At 37.1% G+C, this 18234-nt stretch overlaps 1 protein-coding gene and 1 long non-coding RNA gene across 3 annotated transcripts in view; one reads left to right on the forward strand and one right to left on the reverse strand.

Moving 5' to 3' along the window:
- Positions 1–12695, reverse strand: part of LOC112155284 (transmembrane protein FAM155A) — a 129230-nt gene extending 116535 nt beyond the window's left edge. The window contains exon 1 of the mRNA XM_024286811.2: positions 11309–12695. Within this exon, the coding sequence (XP_024142579.1) occupies positions 11309–12034 (726 nt within the window). The 5' untranslated portion in view covers positions 12035–12695. The remainder of the gene's footprint in view (positions 1–11308) is intronic.
- LOC112155285 lies at positions 11202–18234 on the forward strand. Of its 2 annotated transcripts, none has more exons than XR_002920773.2 (4): positions 11202–11338; positions 15055–15162; positions 15367–15446; positions 17504–18234. It is a non-coding gene; the product is annotated as an uncharacterized LOC112155285 (long non-coding RNA). The 2 variants fall into 2 exon arrangements; XR_002920772.2 differs by having other exon boundaries at positions 11203–11383.

Below are 18234 nucleotides of genomic sequence, written 5' to 3' on the forward strand. Positions count from 1 at the left end.
CAGCTAGCATGTAGCTGAAATATTAGCTAAACTCCAAAATAGCCTAAAAAATCTTGGTAAATGCCAAAATAGTCCAAAATACAAATTTTTAAAACTTTACCACCGCAAGTTTTTAACACAATTATGAATAATAAAAAGGCAGGAATATTAATCCAAAATAAATCAACATAAACCTTAAATAACTTTCCATATTTTACTCTCCATAAAATATATGTCGTCAAAATTATAAAAGTTAGAATTAAGCGCAAAATAACATTGGACCATTAATAACAATAAATAAAATGATCTGGAGGGCCAGATCCGGCCCCCGGGCCTACATGCTTAAAGTCCCACTCCGATCATCTTTTGATTCCTTTTTCAAAGCATTCTAGTGGCTTTTAATTAATTCATCTGTTTTTATCCAAAATACTTTAACAAACTTTCATTCTTTAGGACATTGTTTCAGGAGCAGATAAAAAAATACAGTTTGAAAAACTTTGTACTTTACATACAAACTACAGTTGGTGGAGCACAAACTTCCTGCTCCGCTCCATTCCGATACATCCACTTACAGACAAATAGATCCACGAGCGTCTTTGTTTTCCTCGTCTAAGCTGGAATCTGGATCAAAACTGTGCAGCTCCAATACTGCTCACCATCCTTGTTTTACTGGTAATGTTAGCTAAGAGTTATGAGGGGCTGTCAGCTTCTTTCTTGTTTTTTTTTTTTAACTTTATTCATAAACAATATAACTTGACATTGACATTTAAAAAAACTTATAAGCAATACAAACGACTTGCAAATCTTTTTAAACTTCATTTATAAAAATTATGAACAATATATGCAACTTGACTTTTAATTTTTCCTTTTAAACTTTATTTATCTTTTTTAAAATTGTATTTCTACTTTATTGAAAAAATATATAACAAGGGCTGTAAGCTAGCAGGAGAGCATGTTAACAGAATGAGTTTGTTCTAAGATCATTGTGAAGATTAAAAAGATGTTTTTAGCTTTTAACTTTGTGGTTTTAAACACAGTTATGACACAGGAATGTGGCATCTCTTAAGACATTTTATTTAGACTGTAGTTTAGTGGACGTTTGCCTGTTTTTAAGACATTTTTGTTATAGTTTTGACCTCATCACTTCTTTGTTTTTGTCTTTATATGTTTGATCTTTTTTATAAAACAAAAAAATGTTCGTCTTAGGTTCTGGGATCTTCGGAGGACAAAAATGACAACCTCTTTAAATTGAGTTTATGGGACTGTTTCAGGGTCATGGTTGAAATATTATGTAATATAATGAAAAATATTTGTAAAAAAAGAAGCTTGGGCTGAATAAAAAAGATAGATATCAAGCATCGCCACAACCAAAGTGTTTTACGGATAAATAATTAGAGAAAATTGTGAAGTTAGAAGAAACACTCAAAAAGGCCCATAAACGCTCCACTGTAACCTTTTAAAGACACCAACCAAACACTCAAGTGTTAACACCGTTTATCTGGAACTCGCCGTCCAACACGGCAGACTTCTGAACAATCTGAAGGATTATGCAGAAAGGAGCGAGACGTAGGACGGACACGGACGTGTGCGTGGAATGACGGATCCTCGGAGCTCCGACACAGATGGGAGAGGATGTGAAAATAAGAGAGACAGTGATGGATAGAGGAAGAAAGGAGATCAAGATGTTGAGACGGAGCCCTGGAGACACAGCCACCAGAGAAGCAGAGAATTATGGGAGTGCAAATTAAATTACACCGGAAGGGACAGACAGGTCTGGACCTGCAGGAAACGCTGCACCGCCGCGCCCCTGTAGGTGTGTTTATGAGATAAGCGTGCATGTGTGTTTACACATGCTTGGTGGAGGAAACCTCCCCGTCTTGATATGAATATTTGATGCTGATGGGTCCCTTTAGAAGAATTAAATGCCAATCGCAATGAAACTTTAAAAAGGGGGGTTTAGAGTGTGAAATTGAAATCTACAACAGTAAAGATTAAAAGGCGCAGAAGGTTGTAGGTTTAGAAAATTAAAAATGTGGGTAAATGGGGGTACGAAACCCTCCCTCAATGTGAGCCAGAAGCTCGGAGCTAACCTCAGGTTTCCTGAAGAAAAAGAGGGAAGCAGTTTGAAGGAGAATCTCTCAACTAACAGCTGTAAGCAGTTTATTGGTGGACAATCAGTGCAACATTTTTTTAGTAGGATTTTGAAAATAACCTTTAATAGTCTTCTTCAGCATTTTTTACTACTTTACAATTTGCTCTAATAAATTGTAATAATAATAAATAAATTGTTACAAATTAAAATAATTGAATAAGATGAATAATAATATCATATCTAATGATCTGAAAAAATAAAAATAATCTAATACATTGTAATAAATTACCCACTGTAATAAAAAGTGTTTTTTTGTTTTGTTTTTTTATGACACACATAAAGAAAATTAAGCCTAAAATTACATTTCTGAGTATTTCCTCTTTAAAATTTTTGTGCATCAGGAGCAGACAAGTTAGAGGAGAAAGGGGGCGGGGTTGCATTTTCCCTACCTACATCTCAGAGGTGAACTTCTAATGAACTACAGCAGAAACTACATCCTAGAAAATGATTTTTGTGGCTAAAAACTGCATTAGTATTAATAAAAGACCACTGGAACACTTTTACAATCAATCAAAAACTGTTTTTTGTGCTAATGTTTAAACTTTTAACGCCTGAATTTATTCCCAGCTATGAAAAACGATATTCACTTATGTTTTTGCTTTTGAGTAGAAGCTACATTTAGGCAATTTTATAGCTATTTTGGTTTGTCACATTATAGGGTGAATATCCATCTTTTCCATTAAATCCCATCTTATTTTCTTAGATTATATGTTTTTATAATATTACACAAAAATACCCAATAATGATAAAACTGTCCAAAAAACTAATTTCCAAAGAGAAAACTTTTTTTTGCAAAAATCCTCTAAATCAGATCCAGTCCTCGAGGGCTGATCTCCTGCTGGTTTTCCAGAAATCCTTTCTCATCTGCTGCCGATTACCTGGATCAGTTTTTTTAGCCAATAAGGAGCTTCAATGGCAGGTTGGTTGGAAAACATGCAGTTCACCGGCCCTCGAGGCCTGGATCTGGATTCTAACAGAAACATTCAGATTAATAACATTGTAAACATTGTTCTGCTTCTCCTGGAGGACGTTTCCGTTTGGCCACTAGGGGGCGATCGCGCTATAGCATTACACTTTTTTCAAGAAGAATAAGCAAAAAACAGTATTTCAGACCACACATAGTTACTTTAAAAATATTTCCTTAAAAAAGTTTGAAAAATTCATACCTGTGAGTTTAGAAAGATGTAAATTTAGTCAGGAATGTATGTTTAGGTTGACCGAGCGTTAGCATTAGCGGTCCTATGGGAAATTCTATTAAATGTTAGCATCAAGCTAGCAGACTTTAGCTTTGTGTGCTAAATCGATTTATATTCTTATAAATCGATTATTGATCTGTTAAACTGAAATAGATGCAAATTGATTAACCAATTTTACAGGAAAAATGTCTTTAAAAAAAGTCAGACGAAGCTCCATTATACTATCACGGATTTATCCCAGGGGTATCACAATTCTGTGTTTTGCTCTGTTTGTTTTAAATTAAAAAATATTAAAACTAAAAAGTGTTTTGAACCTTTCATGCTAAATTTTGAATAAAGACTATATTAACGGGGGTGTCATTCCTACAATTTCCTAAAAAAAAACTGATTTATTTTCTCTTCATTTTCACCACACTTTTGTTTGCAGTTAATTAGTATAGGATGATAAACAAGTAAAAAGAAACATGCTACTTCCTGAATAATTATCGTAGTTAAAATATATAAATATGTTTAAGGTTATTTGAAACGTTCCGCTGTCATGTTTTGGTTGTATCGCTGCGTCTTCCAGCTGTCCCTGCTCTGCTTGTTTGGATCAAATGATTCCAGATTTGATTGAGTCCACCTGATCCAGCCAATCAGCTGCAATTAAGGCAGGGATATCTGAAAAAAACAAAAAGCAAAAGCGTAGTAGATCTCAATAACCAGGATTTAAAAGAAAAAAAATGAGAGTAAATCATCCCATTGGGTGTTTGTCATCAACTAAGCTCAGAGAACAGATGTGGAATTTCACTAAAGTGTCTTTAGCAAAGAATCGCAACTTTCAGATCCACAGAGGTGCAGTAACCCCAATCAGTGAAAGACGTCGGAAGAGAAGAGAGGCTGTTGTTCAAAGCTAATTAAGAGTAAAGATTTTCCGATGTGATGCTAAAACACATTGAGAATCATACGTTATATAATACACATCATGTACTAAAAGTAGGTTATTATTATCAACATTAAACATATTTTCCTGAATACATGCAATAAGGGGACTCATACCAAATAAGGTCTGAACTTCCTCTTCTTAACCCTTTAGCACCTGAGGTGTCGTCTTTAATGTACTGTAACTTTTGAATTATTAACGCGATCAACGTCATTTTTGTAGATTCTGAAGGAGAAAAGCGGCGCTTTTCTCCTTCAGAATCTACTAAAATGACGATCGCATTCACGGTTAAAAAGTTACAGTAAATCAAAGAACTTAAACACTGGAGCTTTATTGTCAAAGGTTTAAGACATTCATCAAAAGCTGCATATTGCCATAAAATTTACCTAGTAAAACATTGCGATTAATAGAGATTAATTATAACACAAAAATGTGATTAATCTGATTTTTTTTTAAGTGACTGACAGCCTTAATTAAAACAAATGTACAGTTTTGTGTGTGATTTTTACATTATGATTATTTGCAGATAAATAAGTGGGCAGCAAATACTGTAACAAAAAAAGTTAATTGCGATTAATTGCGATTAATTTTTTTAATTAGTTAATTTTTTATTGATTCCTGGCAAAAACAAAAAGATTTTTCTGTTTTTTTTTTTTTTTTTTTTTTTTTTTTTAGTGATTAAAAGGAATAACTTTTAATGTTTGAATAATGATGAATGCATACAAAAATAACAACAACAAAAACTATTTTTTCACAGAAAAATCCACTAAAAAAACGAAACATCAATACAAACACTTAATATTAAAATTTGAAATAAAGATTAATTCTTTTTGAATCTAATTCTAACTCTAGTTTCTGATCTAAAAGCAGCTTGAAAAGGTTTTTTAATTACTGGTACAAAGATCTTCACAGAAAACAAGAGTATTTTTATCCCTGTTGGATGTGTGAGTCTTTGAAACTATAAATGTTTCCCTCCCCAGACTTCCTTCCCCTGCGTGACCCGTGCACTTTGTGTTATTGTCTGGCTGCATTATGCACCTTTCCTTGAGATTCATTTCAGGGACGGACATTCTGACATTTAAAACAGATGCTCACATATCTCTTTGATGCAGCAGAACTTGAAGAAATCACTGTTCCTTAAATAAAGCCAGCACCCACTCCCACATTGTTGCTATGCTTCTGCCAGCAAATTTATGACACTAATTTCCCTTTTGAATCGTCCATGAATTTCAGAGGTTTATGGGAAAAATGTGCCTTCTCTTTTACCGCTTTAAGAGATTCTATAAAACCCTTTTTTTTTTTTTCCTAGTCAAAGATCGGATCTGCAGACAAAGCTTCCCCCTTCTTTAGACTTAGGGCTGAGTATCTCCAATATTGATTCAATTCAACTCTGATTTTTTCTTTTTTTTTGTTCTTTTGATCGTCTCAATTAATTCATTATAATATTCAGTTTACACAGTTAGAATTATTTGTTTAGAAATACGTTAATATTCTATATACATTTTAAGGATATTAACATTGATCTGATACAGTTCACATACTTTAAAATGTATTAGTAAAATTATAATGAGATTGTTAATACCATACACAGTTACATGGATTCTCAAACGGAGAAGCTCTGACAATTGTTCTGCCTCGCTTGGAGGGCGTCTCAGTTTGGCCACTAGGGGGCGATCACACTATAGCATTGCAACTTATTCCAGAAGAAGAAGAAGAAAGTATGAGCGGAAAAACATTGTTTTAGACCACTTTAAAAAATGTTTCCTTAAAAGCATTTAGAAAATTCATGTCTGTGATTTTATAAAGATGTTCATTTAGTCAGTAATGTGTTGACCGAGCGTTAGCATTAGCCGCCATATGGGATATTTCATTAAACATTAGCATCAAGCTAGGGGACTTTAGCATTATGCATCAGATCGATTTCTACTTTTATGGATCAATTGTTGATCTATTAAGCTTTGATTGATCCAGATCAATTTATCAGTGTTGTTCTATTATTTATATACAAGGAAACTTCATCAAAAGAACTTAAAATACCATTCACCCCCCCAAAAAAATACCGTCGTATTGTACAACAGTGGTCCCCAACCTTTTTCAGGCAACAGACCGGCTGGTTCCGAGCGGGTCCAAAGTTGATATTTATCAGCTTCCGGTTTACAAAAATCTATTTTCAATAAAAAATGCTACTATAACAAGTTTTTTGTTTTAAAATATCAGTAAATATTTGATGATGCAGTTGATAAAGATTCAATGAAACAAAGTTGTTGATCTGTAGAAATCATTTCTGATTTTAAAAATATTTGATAAAAGAAGATAAATTGTCTTTTTAACACTCAATCCTGGCTCAGGTCTGATTTTGTCTTCACATAAATCCTCACTCAGTGAGTATTTTTTCAACACAAAGGAACATTTTCTGTGCTAAAGCTGTAGAAACATTCTCAAGTGTCTCTTTTACAAGTTTTCACAAATCATCAACTTTATTTGATTGAATCTTCATTCTCAGTAAAATGTTTGCAGCTGGTTTGAACTTGTGATGAAAATTTTCTTTTTAGCGTCAAAGTGGATGCTAACAACCGGACGCTAGCTTCAGCTACATCTGACTTATAAGGTGTGATGGATAAATAAAGCAAAAAAATCAAATAGAATTACACAACGGTCCTAAAAATGGTTTTCTAAATACAATATGAACGTGAATCCACCCTGTCTCCCCAACTTTTTTATCTGTGTGTGAAACAATCGAAAGTCTGTCGCTATTTTTTAGACAGAGCGACTTCTGCTACATGAGAACTGCTGCGCTAATTCTGCATGACTGTAAACTGTAAACAGCAGCTTTATTATTCTTTAAAGTCGAAGGCTCTTCTTCAGTTTAAATCTTTTCTCCCCGAAGAAACTTTCCAAATACGTTTCATTGCTTGGTTTTTGTATTTAGCTTTGAGCTACTAGCTTAGCAATCTAGTTAGCTGCTTTAAGTCACATGACCCAGACGGAGGTTGTGAACAGAATCTTTCAAAATAAAACTTCCTTCAGGATCAGAAAATAAACTAAACAGAAATAATACAATTGAGCGCATTTATTTATTTATTTTTTTCCCGTCTGCGACCCGGTACCATTTCATCAGGGCCCAGCTCTCTGTTCACATGCTCCCCTGCTAGCTTACAGCCCTAACTGTACGGCTAAATAACTCAAATTTTGAGCCCAGCTCTGACATGAAAAAGAAGACGTTCATGGATCTAGTCGTCTACAAGTGGAAACATCAGAATGGTGGCTTATGGCCCATTTTCCTCTTTTTTCCAACTACGTTTTACTCTCTGCTTCTGATTCACAACGATTTGGAACACAATTTTAAGCTAAAATAAGATAAACATGTCCTCCACCATGAGAAAAATCCTACAAGAACAAGTTAAAATCACCATTTTCATTGGAGTGGGTCTTTAAAATATAAACAATCAAAAAATATTTGTAGTTTACTTATAAAAACATGTTTGTCACAGTTTTCCATTGACTATCTTTATTTGTCACATATTTTTTTTCATTTGGAATGTTGTCTTCCATCTTCTATTTGATTTTTTTTCTTTTGAAACCACAGAATGAAGCTTCACGTTTGTTCAAAGCCAACACTGTGCTAAAAATGTTTCCTCGCAGGCATCATCTGTCCAAATAAATCACAATAATTTCATCACTGCAAACACTTTGTATCTTTATGTCCTCTATTAGAAGTATTTGTGTACTCATTAAAAATTAAAGTCTTGACGTATGATTCATTTTAAATTGCTATGACAAGATACATTTTATGAACACGAGTCTGATATAAACGAGAAATATAATTTTAATTTTGTTTTGTTTCAAGCTCTTTCTCTGTTATCCAACAGCGGTTCCTCAAGGAGTCTGGCCTGTGATGTCGACCTGCAGGCCTGCGGTGCTTTTCTCTCCCAAAGGTCACACGAACACCCAAGCAGATTAGCAATTCAGATGGAGCCAAAGGGGCTAAAAGGCTGATGTGGCTCCGCTTGATTCTTATTGCATTAGTAAAGAGTTGCAGTGCCAAAGCACAACACTGATTAGCTGGTTTAATAGAGGGCGTTAAAGCAAATGGATGCATATGGGTGCACACACGCTTTAAAAATGTGATTCAGAAGGATTTTGCTTTAAAGCTGAATCAACCATATTCAACATTACATGTAATATTACGTGAAGTGACACTTAAAACACCAGAAAAGTGCACAATATCTCACGTATGCATGAGTTTAGGCTGCAGGAGGAGAGAAGATCTTGTTCTCCTCTGGTTCATTTCCTGACAGAACTTTTTAGTCAATCAAACATGAAAATATCTCCCAAAATAACTAACATTGATGGCATAAATCTGGATATTTGCACTGTATATTCACTCTGTTTTAAGTATTTGATTATTATTGATTAATATAAAACATTACATGTCTTCTCAGGAAGATCAAAGCTTTGGTGCAAATTCAAAACCTCATCTTCAGCAGAGCTCGCTAGCATGCTACAATGGAGCTTGCCTCAGCCTAGTCCGTTAGCATGCTACAGTGGAGCTTGCCTCAGCCTAGTCCGTTAGCATGCTACAGTGGAGCTCGCTAGCATGCTACAATGGAGCTTGCCTCAGCCGAGTCCGTTAGCATGCTACAGTGGAGCTTGCCTCAGCCGAGTCCGTTAGCATGCTACAGTGGAGCTCGCTAGCATGCTGCAACAGAGCTTGCTTCAGCGGAGCGTACTAGCATCTTTCAGCTAAGCTCGCTAGTATGCTACAATGGAGCTAGCTTCAGCTGAGCTCGTTAGCATGCTCCATTGGATTTTGCTACAGCGGAGTTCAATAGCACGCTACGCTGTCCACTGGGCAGATGGCTAGCGTAGAAAGCTAACCCACTCAATCCCCACTTGTGTCAATGTGAGAAAACACAGGTGGGGCCACCACAGAAACTACGGACAAACCCAATCAGGACCCACATTTTCTGTCCACTTTTAAACCATATGGGGTCCACTTGGGCTTGCTGGCTGGGTTTTAGGTGGTAAAAGGGGACCATGTGGCCCTCGCTGGGTTTTGGTCAGTAAGAAACTGAACCAAATGGCTGTTTTAGCATAAAAGGCTGCAGACCCCTAGTTTAGTCTAAGAGATTGCATGTTAGTAAGGTACAATAAAAACCAAAAGTTGAACACTTTTCCTGTCAATGCATTTCAAACAGCACACTTTCAGCACCATGGAGAGCTACCACACCAACAGACACTGCTGGGACAAAAGCCTGCCTCTACAACAAGCCTCTGCATAATAAATAAAAAGAGGGATCTAATGTGCTTCATGTGGTATCTTTCCGCTCTGCTTCCGGTTTTCACTGTTTATCTGGGAACGATTAGCTTTGGGACGAAATCCAGCACAACGTCAAGAGTACACAGTGTCCATAAAAAAAAAAAGAGCAGTGCTGTTCATTTGCACAAGGTACATGTGCTCTGGTGTTGCCGTTGCTGTGGAGCAGGAAGTCAAATCTGGGATGATGCAAAGCCCGGATTAGGAGCAGAAATCACAGGAGTGCTATTATCCATATTGAAATATGCATCAAAACAACAGACCCCTGGTTCTCCTCGTGTCAAAGAGACGTGGAGGGACGGGCCTGAACCTCTCCTCTTACGCAAGACGTCACTTCTGCAATCCCAATTCATAAATATGAACCACAGTAATCAGAAATGTATGAAAGAGTGGTGGATCCCAGCGCAAAACTACGGCAAGCCATGTGTCATTGAATCCATATCATTGATATCAGACTGTTTTAAGCCAAACTAGTTGTGACAAAAGTACAACTAGTTAACTAGTGATAGACAAAAGTGTGATTTAAGTAACAAATAATGTCTTAAAATGAATACTAATACTAGTTGGCCATATTTGTGGTTATTAATTAACTAGTGACGTTCTAAAAATATCACACTACTTTACTAGTGGCATGCAAAATGTTAACTAGTTGACTAGTGAGACATCTGTAAGTCTTAATAGTTAACTAGTAAGAGAAAAAAAGACCAGTTAACTAGCTGACAGTAAGTCCCTTAGTTTATTAGTAACTTTTATAATGATGCACTAGCAAACTAATATGAAAATAATGTCATCACTAGCTATATTTTTTCTCGCACTAGTTAACTAGTGAGGTTTATAGGAGCCTTACTAGTTAACTTGTAGAAAATTGCATGTGACCAGTTAATTAGTTGCCTTTCTAGAGTGTCACTAGTTAACTAGTAAGCCCAAATAGGGCCTACTGGTAAAGTAGTGCACATTTTAAGACATTACTTGTTACTTGGTTCTCCCTTTTGACTATCACTAGTTAACTAGTGGGCTTTATAGGAGCCTTACAAGTATTTATCAAATGTGCATGTGGCCACTTAACTAGATGTCTTTTAAGACTAGTTACTAGTTAACTAGTATCCATTGTTAACTAGTAAACACAAATCAGGCCCACTAGTAAGATATTGCATATTTTGATACATTACTAACTAATTAGTTTACACTTTTGGCTATCACTGGTTAATAAATTAGCTTTACAAGAGGCTTACTAGTAAACTTGTAGGAAATTTGTATGTGACCAGTTAACTAGTGGTCAGTTTAGAGTGTGTTACTAGTTAACTAGTAACTAAAAATAGTGCCAAGTAGTAAACTGTTGCACAATTTAATGCATTACTTGTTAAATAGGTCACACTTTAGCTATTACGATTTAACTAGTTGCATTTTTAGAGAGTGTTACTAGTTAACTACAAATAGTGCCAAGTAGTAAACTGTTGCACATTTTAAGACATTACTTGTTAACTAGTTTACACTTTTGGTTATTACCAGTTAACTAGTTGTACTTTTGACATTACTAGTTAGGCGTGAAACAGACTGATATCAAGACTATTGATCTGATGATAGAATGGCTTGCCATACAAAACCTCCACAAGCTCTACTGGCAGCCTGAACTCTTGCAAGTCTAATGACAGATATGCCCACCGGTTACCATGACGACCGCGAACCCACCCCCTTCCAATGCACGTGCGCGGTTTTTGTGAGCGAGCGCGACCCGGCCTTACCTTGCACTCCTCCATGCACGTCCTGACCGAGTAAGCATCCGTCTCGTATTTCTCAACCAGCAGCTCAAACTCCCGGTAGGTCTCCTCCGCCAGCTGATCGAGACGCTGATAGGCCCGCACGCACGCCCCGCATCCCGGCACATCTCCCCCCGTGGCCGCATCCAGGGTGCAATTCATTATTAGGTCCGGACTCGTAAACCCGTAAAACAAATCCAAAAGTGAGTAGGAATTACAAAAAGAAAGGTACAAATCGCTCAGATTCACGTAGGCAGACTGTGTCCCCTCTCCCCCCGCGCCAAAGAGGGCCACGCACACGGTCTGCGCGTCCGTGAAAGTGAAGCAGTCTTTGGACACGCTGTCCGGGTGACAGGTCTCCATTCGCCACAGAGGTTTGGTAGAATTTCCTATAAAAATAACATCTTCCTCTCTGGCGAGACGGCGGGGGTCGGGGGATGTTGGCGCACGGAGGGAGTTCGGGTACGCGCCCATGTCCGCGAAGGCGAAGCCGGCGTCCGGCCGCTTGTCGCGGGTCCGTGTCAGCTTCGCCTCGGCGCAGAACCACAAGTGATCAGAGAGCAGGACGGTGATGAAGAGCAGAGAGGCCAGCGACAGTCGCCATCTCTGGGCCCGCTCCGACTCCGTGAATGGCTTCTCGTTCTCTCGGGGTGCAAACCAGGATTTTAAGCCTTCGTCATGCTGCCGACGCATCCAAGCACCCCTGGTCATATTTTAGGAGAGTGCTGCCCTGCCCGACTCCACCGCGGGGGCTGCTCTGCCACAATACTCATTGACTTGTTGGGAGATGGACTCCGGTTGGTTCTGTGGAGCGGCGGGGTGCCGTGCCGTGCCTCCGACGGTCCAGGGCGCTCCACTATCGCGCCTGCAGCAATCTGTGCTATTCCGATCCAATTAGCGCGCCCGCACGGATTAAGCGTCTCGCTGCCGCATCCCGGTTCTCCATGGCTCTCCGGGGGGAGACGGCGTCCTATTTGACCGCATGCCCCCTCTTCCGTACGTCCCTCCCCGGGCTTGTTCTCTCGTCGGGGGCGCAGGAGGACCAGCTGTTGCGAGCCTCTAGGTACTGATGCTGCGCATCTGCCGCCGTTCGGGCTGAAGATCCACTTAAAGGAGAGCAGCCGGTCCGTTCGATGCAGGCGGATTGCGTTCTCTGTCCCGTGCGTGAGCAGAAAGGCTCGAATCCGTTCTCCCGGTGGCCATTGTCATCTTGGACCGCGGTTAAGTTGCCGCCATGTTCGTCTTGAAACACTTTTTTGGAGAGCTGTGTCTGTTTGCGTCATCTCCATCGCTGCGATAGCTCCATCATTGCGCAGTGGCGGAGCAGCTTATTACCTGCATGCACACCGAGCGTGCACGTGCACACACACACGCGCACGTGCAGGGTGAGGGAGAGACCACAGAATCACACACATACACAAACTGAACACACAAGTCTTTCATTCTATTTTCATTATTTCCCCCCAAATCAAATCTTTACATGTATTCTGAAAAACTAAAGTGACATTCTGCTTTTGATGCTCCATGAACGCACGTGCGCAGTTTAAAGATTCAATCACTAACATTAATAGTTGTATTTTAACGCACCATATTTATTTTTTGTGAAAAAGAAAAAAAAAGGAGTTTTAAAAATCCTTTTCACTATAGTATCCTTTAATCAACCTATTTTATTTGTTAAAAAGTTTCAAAGCAATCAGCAAAGAAAGACAAACAAAACCAGTTATTCCATAAAAAGTAAAACCTTTAACTTCTAAAAAGCCATTCAGGACAATTTCTCTGATCACAATCCAGTAGGAGCCACAACTCTTACTTCACCATGTAGAGAAATTAGACCTACTTCTGTATAGTATATTACTTATTGTACTTCACTTACAATTATGATAAATACAAATGTTTTTTTTACATGAAAGTAACTTTTGACAAAGGTTCATATGACTTTCTTTCAAAATAAAAGACACCCTATAGGATCATGTGAAAGACGCAGATATGTCTTGAATGATTTAAGAAAAACAAAAACTATACACAATTCAATGTATCATTAATCGTGGATTTCAGCTAAAAATCTATAAATCCAACTAAAATTAAATTAGAGCTAATTTACTAAAACATACTTTTAGGACCAAATGTCACGTTTGAAATCCTTGAATTGTGTTCAATAATAGACAGTCCGCCTTAAATTCCAGTGCACCTTAAGTATGAATTCTGGTTTTGCTTTCTGCAATTCACAAAAATCTGTCCCATTTTTCAACTTTTCAAACTACAAACCCAAATCGCTTGATAGATTGTAGGAGCATTATGGGTATTGTAGTCAGGAGAAAACAGTTTGTAAATGACTTAAATAAAGTTGGAATTATCTGACTGTTTTATTCATCTAAATGCGTGTATAGCCCAAAAATACTTTGCATTTAAAATTAAAAGTATGTCATGATTCTCCAGTCAGACAGCTGCAAAAGAGAAGTCAATGAATCGCATCCGGCTGACCCCTGACCCAAACGAATGTTTAGTGTTGACAGAACGTTTAATTACGACTAGTTGAACAAAAGAGTGGTGCTAGGTTGGTTAGACTTTAAAAAAAAGTTGACTTATTAGTGTTTGTGTGTTACTTGTGATTGGTTTTCACTTTATTTGGAGGATAAAAGCATGTTACTGTAAGGGTTTGAAAGGAATCAAGTTTCAGCACCACGGACAGCTCACTACAGTCTGGAACTTTGATTCTGCTGCTAAAGTAAATGGATCCTCGTCTTTATGCGTTTATTTTGCACATTTACTTCCTCATTCAGATCAAACTGATCAAATATTAAACTAAATTAGCTTCAGTAAATGTAAAAGAAAATCTCATTTAGATATAGAGGAGAAAAAAATGCATAAAACTTACAGAATTTCACAAAAAAGAAAAACAAAAATCTTTGTGTTTGTGTTTGCTTCATGGTCTGGGGTTGCCCATCAGTACGTTTGCACGTTATTACATTAAGTTGTTGGTATCTTTATTTAGACTTGATTTATTATTTTCTGGAATCCGTAGTACTTTATTTTTCAAGCTAGCAGAAAGTCAATTTTTAAAACTGTACTTTTTAACATAATTATGAATTATAAAAATTCAGGAATATTATTCCAGAACAAATCAATTTAAGCCTCAAATAACTTTCAATATTTTAGTCTACATAAAAATATATTTTGTCAAAATTATACAAGTTAGAAATAGGCGCAAGATAACATCGGGCCATTAATAATAAAATAAAATTATTCGGATAGAATTACCAGGAGGGCCGGATTTGGCCCCCGGTCCTCGACTTTGACATATAATCAGTAAAATAAACCCTCAACGATATCCACAAACATAACATTTTCATTTACGCTTTCTGGTAACAATTTGAACCCTTTTTAATTTTTTTTTTTTTTTTTTTTTTGGTTAGACTGCATCTCAAATCTAAAAGATGAGTACAAAGAATTCCTTCCATGTCTGGATCGCATGAATCCGCTCAATGCGAACACAATAACAGCTGACTTCCTGCCAATATTTCATAGATAATAACTCATGTTGCTGAATGTCTTCATGATAGGGATCTGCGTTAAAGGCTGCTGACAGTTCATGTGCTCTGGCCAGATTGTGGGAACATTAACAAGAATTAAAAACAGAAGATGGTGTTATTGCAAACATCTGTTGTGTCGTTGCTAGGGGCGCTTGAATGCTCATTCATCACTCATTGCTCGCACATATTATGTCACCACAGGATACTGTGATGGTGCCTCCTGGGCATAGATGTCCTGCTTCCTCCTGGATCGTCTAGTCTGCCTTTAACTGCAGCAGCTCCCATTCCTTCTCTGACCCTGACTGTGAGGTTTGTCTCTTCCATTTCGCTCCCTTTCTTTATGGACGTATGGCTAAAGCTGACCAACAACCTCAGCGTCTAAGTAATCCGAGCTGAAAGGCTGTCTCATGTCACATCCTGGGCAGCTCACAGCATATGGAGCGTGCGTCTGGCACAGCGGCGAGTTGTCAGTTTCATACCGTCACCGATACCTGTTTGTGTGTGTGTGTGAAGGAGATCAGAGTCTAGTGCAAGGGCAGGAGTGCGAGCGCGAGGAGACAGAGAGGGGAAACGGCGAGGAAGATGGAGCCTCTGTGAGTTGAATGCAGATTTCTGGCCCTTAAATCTGAAGCCCTCACAGTCACAGTATGGGCTGTCAGACATGACTCATCCGCTACCCATGCTGGGGAACATGCGCGTGTGTGAATCCTCCCCGAGAAGACATGTGTAGAAATGGGTTCTACTGTCTTACAGTACCTCATTGTGTGAATGCTATAGGGGTTCTCCTGCTCCTTTCCGTACGTTCTTTGGAAAGACTTTTAGCGTTTTCAGCAATCTTGGTATCAAAACATTCAGCATATTCAAGACATTACTGCTTGTATTTTTGGTATTCACAAACTTCATAAATACTGGACAGAATATGTACCTTAGGAAGTGAATGACAAATTATTCAGACTAGATTGCTAGTGTGAATGCCGTAAGCCGAATGTGGATGCTGAAGATGCTAAAACTGATAGCTAGCTAAAAATGCTGAAGCTAATAGCTGAAAAATGCTGAAGCTAAAAGCTTCCTAAAAGATTACCTTAATGCCAAAAGAAAAACAAAAAGCAAAACTAAACACATATCTAATTTCGCCAAAACATCTACCATATTGTTAAATATGAGCTAAACTCCAAATTGGCATAAAAAATGGAAAAATGTCTAAATTAGCCAAAACAGCTAGAATAATCCTAAAATATTAGCTGAACTCCAAATTATCAAAAACAAAATGAATAAAAGTCTAATTTACCAAAACAGCTAGCATAATTCCAAAGTACTAATTACAAAGCATTCACACAATTCTTAAAAAAACTTACATAAACTTTGGGGACTTTGAAACCATAATTTACAGTAATTTTAAAATAATTTGACATTGAGATGTTAAATTAGCGTTAAGCTAGCTAAGTTGGGTAATTTACTGAATCTATTGAATTTTTTATGCCAATTTGGTATATAGCTAATATTTATCAAAATGCTAACGTTTTAGGCTAATATGTTATCTACTGTGGTCTGTTAGGCTACTTTTGAATTTACCTAATATTTTACCAACATACAGTTTTTATTTTTTTTAATAATGTGGCAGTTTACTGATGATTTTTAGGCTGTTTTGGAGTTGAGCTAGTATTTTAGCAATGTTTTAGCTTTTTAGACTAATTTGGAATCTACTAAGGTTTTTTTAGGCTAACTTGGAGTTAGCTAATATGTAGACAACACACTAAACGTTTTAGCAAAATTGAAATGTACTGAGGATTTTAAAGCAAACTTACTACATATTTTTCAGAAAGTTAAGCCAACTTCAGCGTTCTTTCATAATTTTTTAACAACATTTCCAGTCTATTAGCCAATTTAGCATTTTGCAAATAGTTTTTGTAGTTTCAGCAAATCTCTTCAGCAATTAGAGTAGACTAAATTGTTTCAGCATTTTCAGCAAAGCTTCAGTATTTTCAGTGACAAGATTCAGCATAAAGTATTTACACTAACATTATCACATATAATTCAACTTTTCTACTTTGTATCTGCGATTTTGTAGTAATACAAAATATTGAGAGAAATTTTATACCTAGAAATCAAAATACCGCTTTCATTTGGACTATTTTCAAAGGGATTCGAAAGTGCTTATCACCCAGATCAAACCTGGCAACCTGCTTATGAAAAATCAAATAAAATTCAATACATGTTGATTCAAACTGTGAATACAGCTACTTCTATCCACCTAATTAATAACATTACATCCTGACATTTGTGATTCATTTATACAGCAGGAAGTGTTTTTGGATTCTTGAGTTTATTTTCAGAACTTTTCGTACCTTTTCGTGCTCGCCGTCATCTCTGTGCCTCCTGGAAAACAAGATCATGACAAGACAGAAACAACTGACGTCAACTAAATGTGGAATTTTGCCAAAATGTGTTTCATCAGATGCGCACAGCCTCTAAGTGATTTTTTTTCTCTCTTTCCAGCATCTGCACATGCTTTGGATTTTTACTCTCTTCCATCTTATTTTGCTTTTTTTTTTTTAGTCACACAAATCCTCATCTGTCTATTTTTTTTGTCATTAACCCCACCGTCTGTTTTCTCTTCTTTCTTTTCCCTTTTTCCTCTGACTGACGTCAGAGAGAAAAAGAGACAGGCTCAGCATCTGTGATTGGCCGGAAGAGGCAACACCCTCGGCCCTGGCTTGGTGCCCCGGCCTGGACGGCACAAGCTGACATTGCAAGCATGAGATAAGGTCCACTCAAACCTCGTCTCTATGTTAGCATTGTTTTTTTTATCTGTAGTTTTATTTTGTTGAATACCGTATTAATGATAAAAATAAAAAAATAAAACAAATTTTCAGCTCTGGAGTATGAACAACAACAAATTCTGTCGTTTTTGTTCTTTTTTGAATTCATCTTAGAGAATTTTTATTTAAAAAAAATCTTTACTACACCCCTTCAAGTCTAAAAATGCAAAATAAAGTAAGTTTTTTCTACAGGCCATAATAATAATGCATAAGAATGCCTAATATTATGATGATGCTGCTAATAAAGTTGATCAAACTGTGGATTCACATTTATTATTATAATTGGAAAGCACGTTTTAGTGATTATTATTATTATCTTTTTGTTTTATTTTTTTTATTTTTATCTGTCACACCTTATTAGTCAGATGAGGCTGAAGTTGACGTCTGATTTTTTTAGTTTCCACTTTGTCAGTTATAGGTTTAGAGAAAATCTAGATCACATCCTAATAGTTCCAAGATGAAATCTAGTGACGTTTACATTATAAGTAGACATTTTATGGAGGATTAAAATAAGCTTTATCCTAAAAGTTAAGGAAAACTGGAGGCCAGAAAAAAAAAAAAA

The sequence above is a fragment of the Oryzias melastigma genome, linkage group LG21 (assembly GCF_002922805.2).
Source record: "Oryzias melastigma strain HK-1 linkage group LG21, ASM292280v2, whole genome shotgun sequence".
Taxonomy (NCBI): domain Eukaryota; kingdom Metazoa; phylum Chordata; class Actinopteri; order Beloniformes; family Adrianichthyidae; genus Oryzias; species Oryzias melastigma.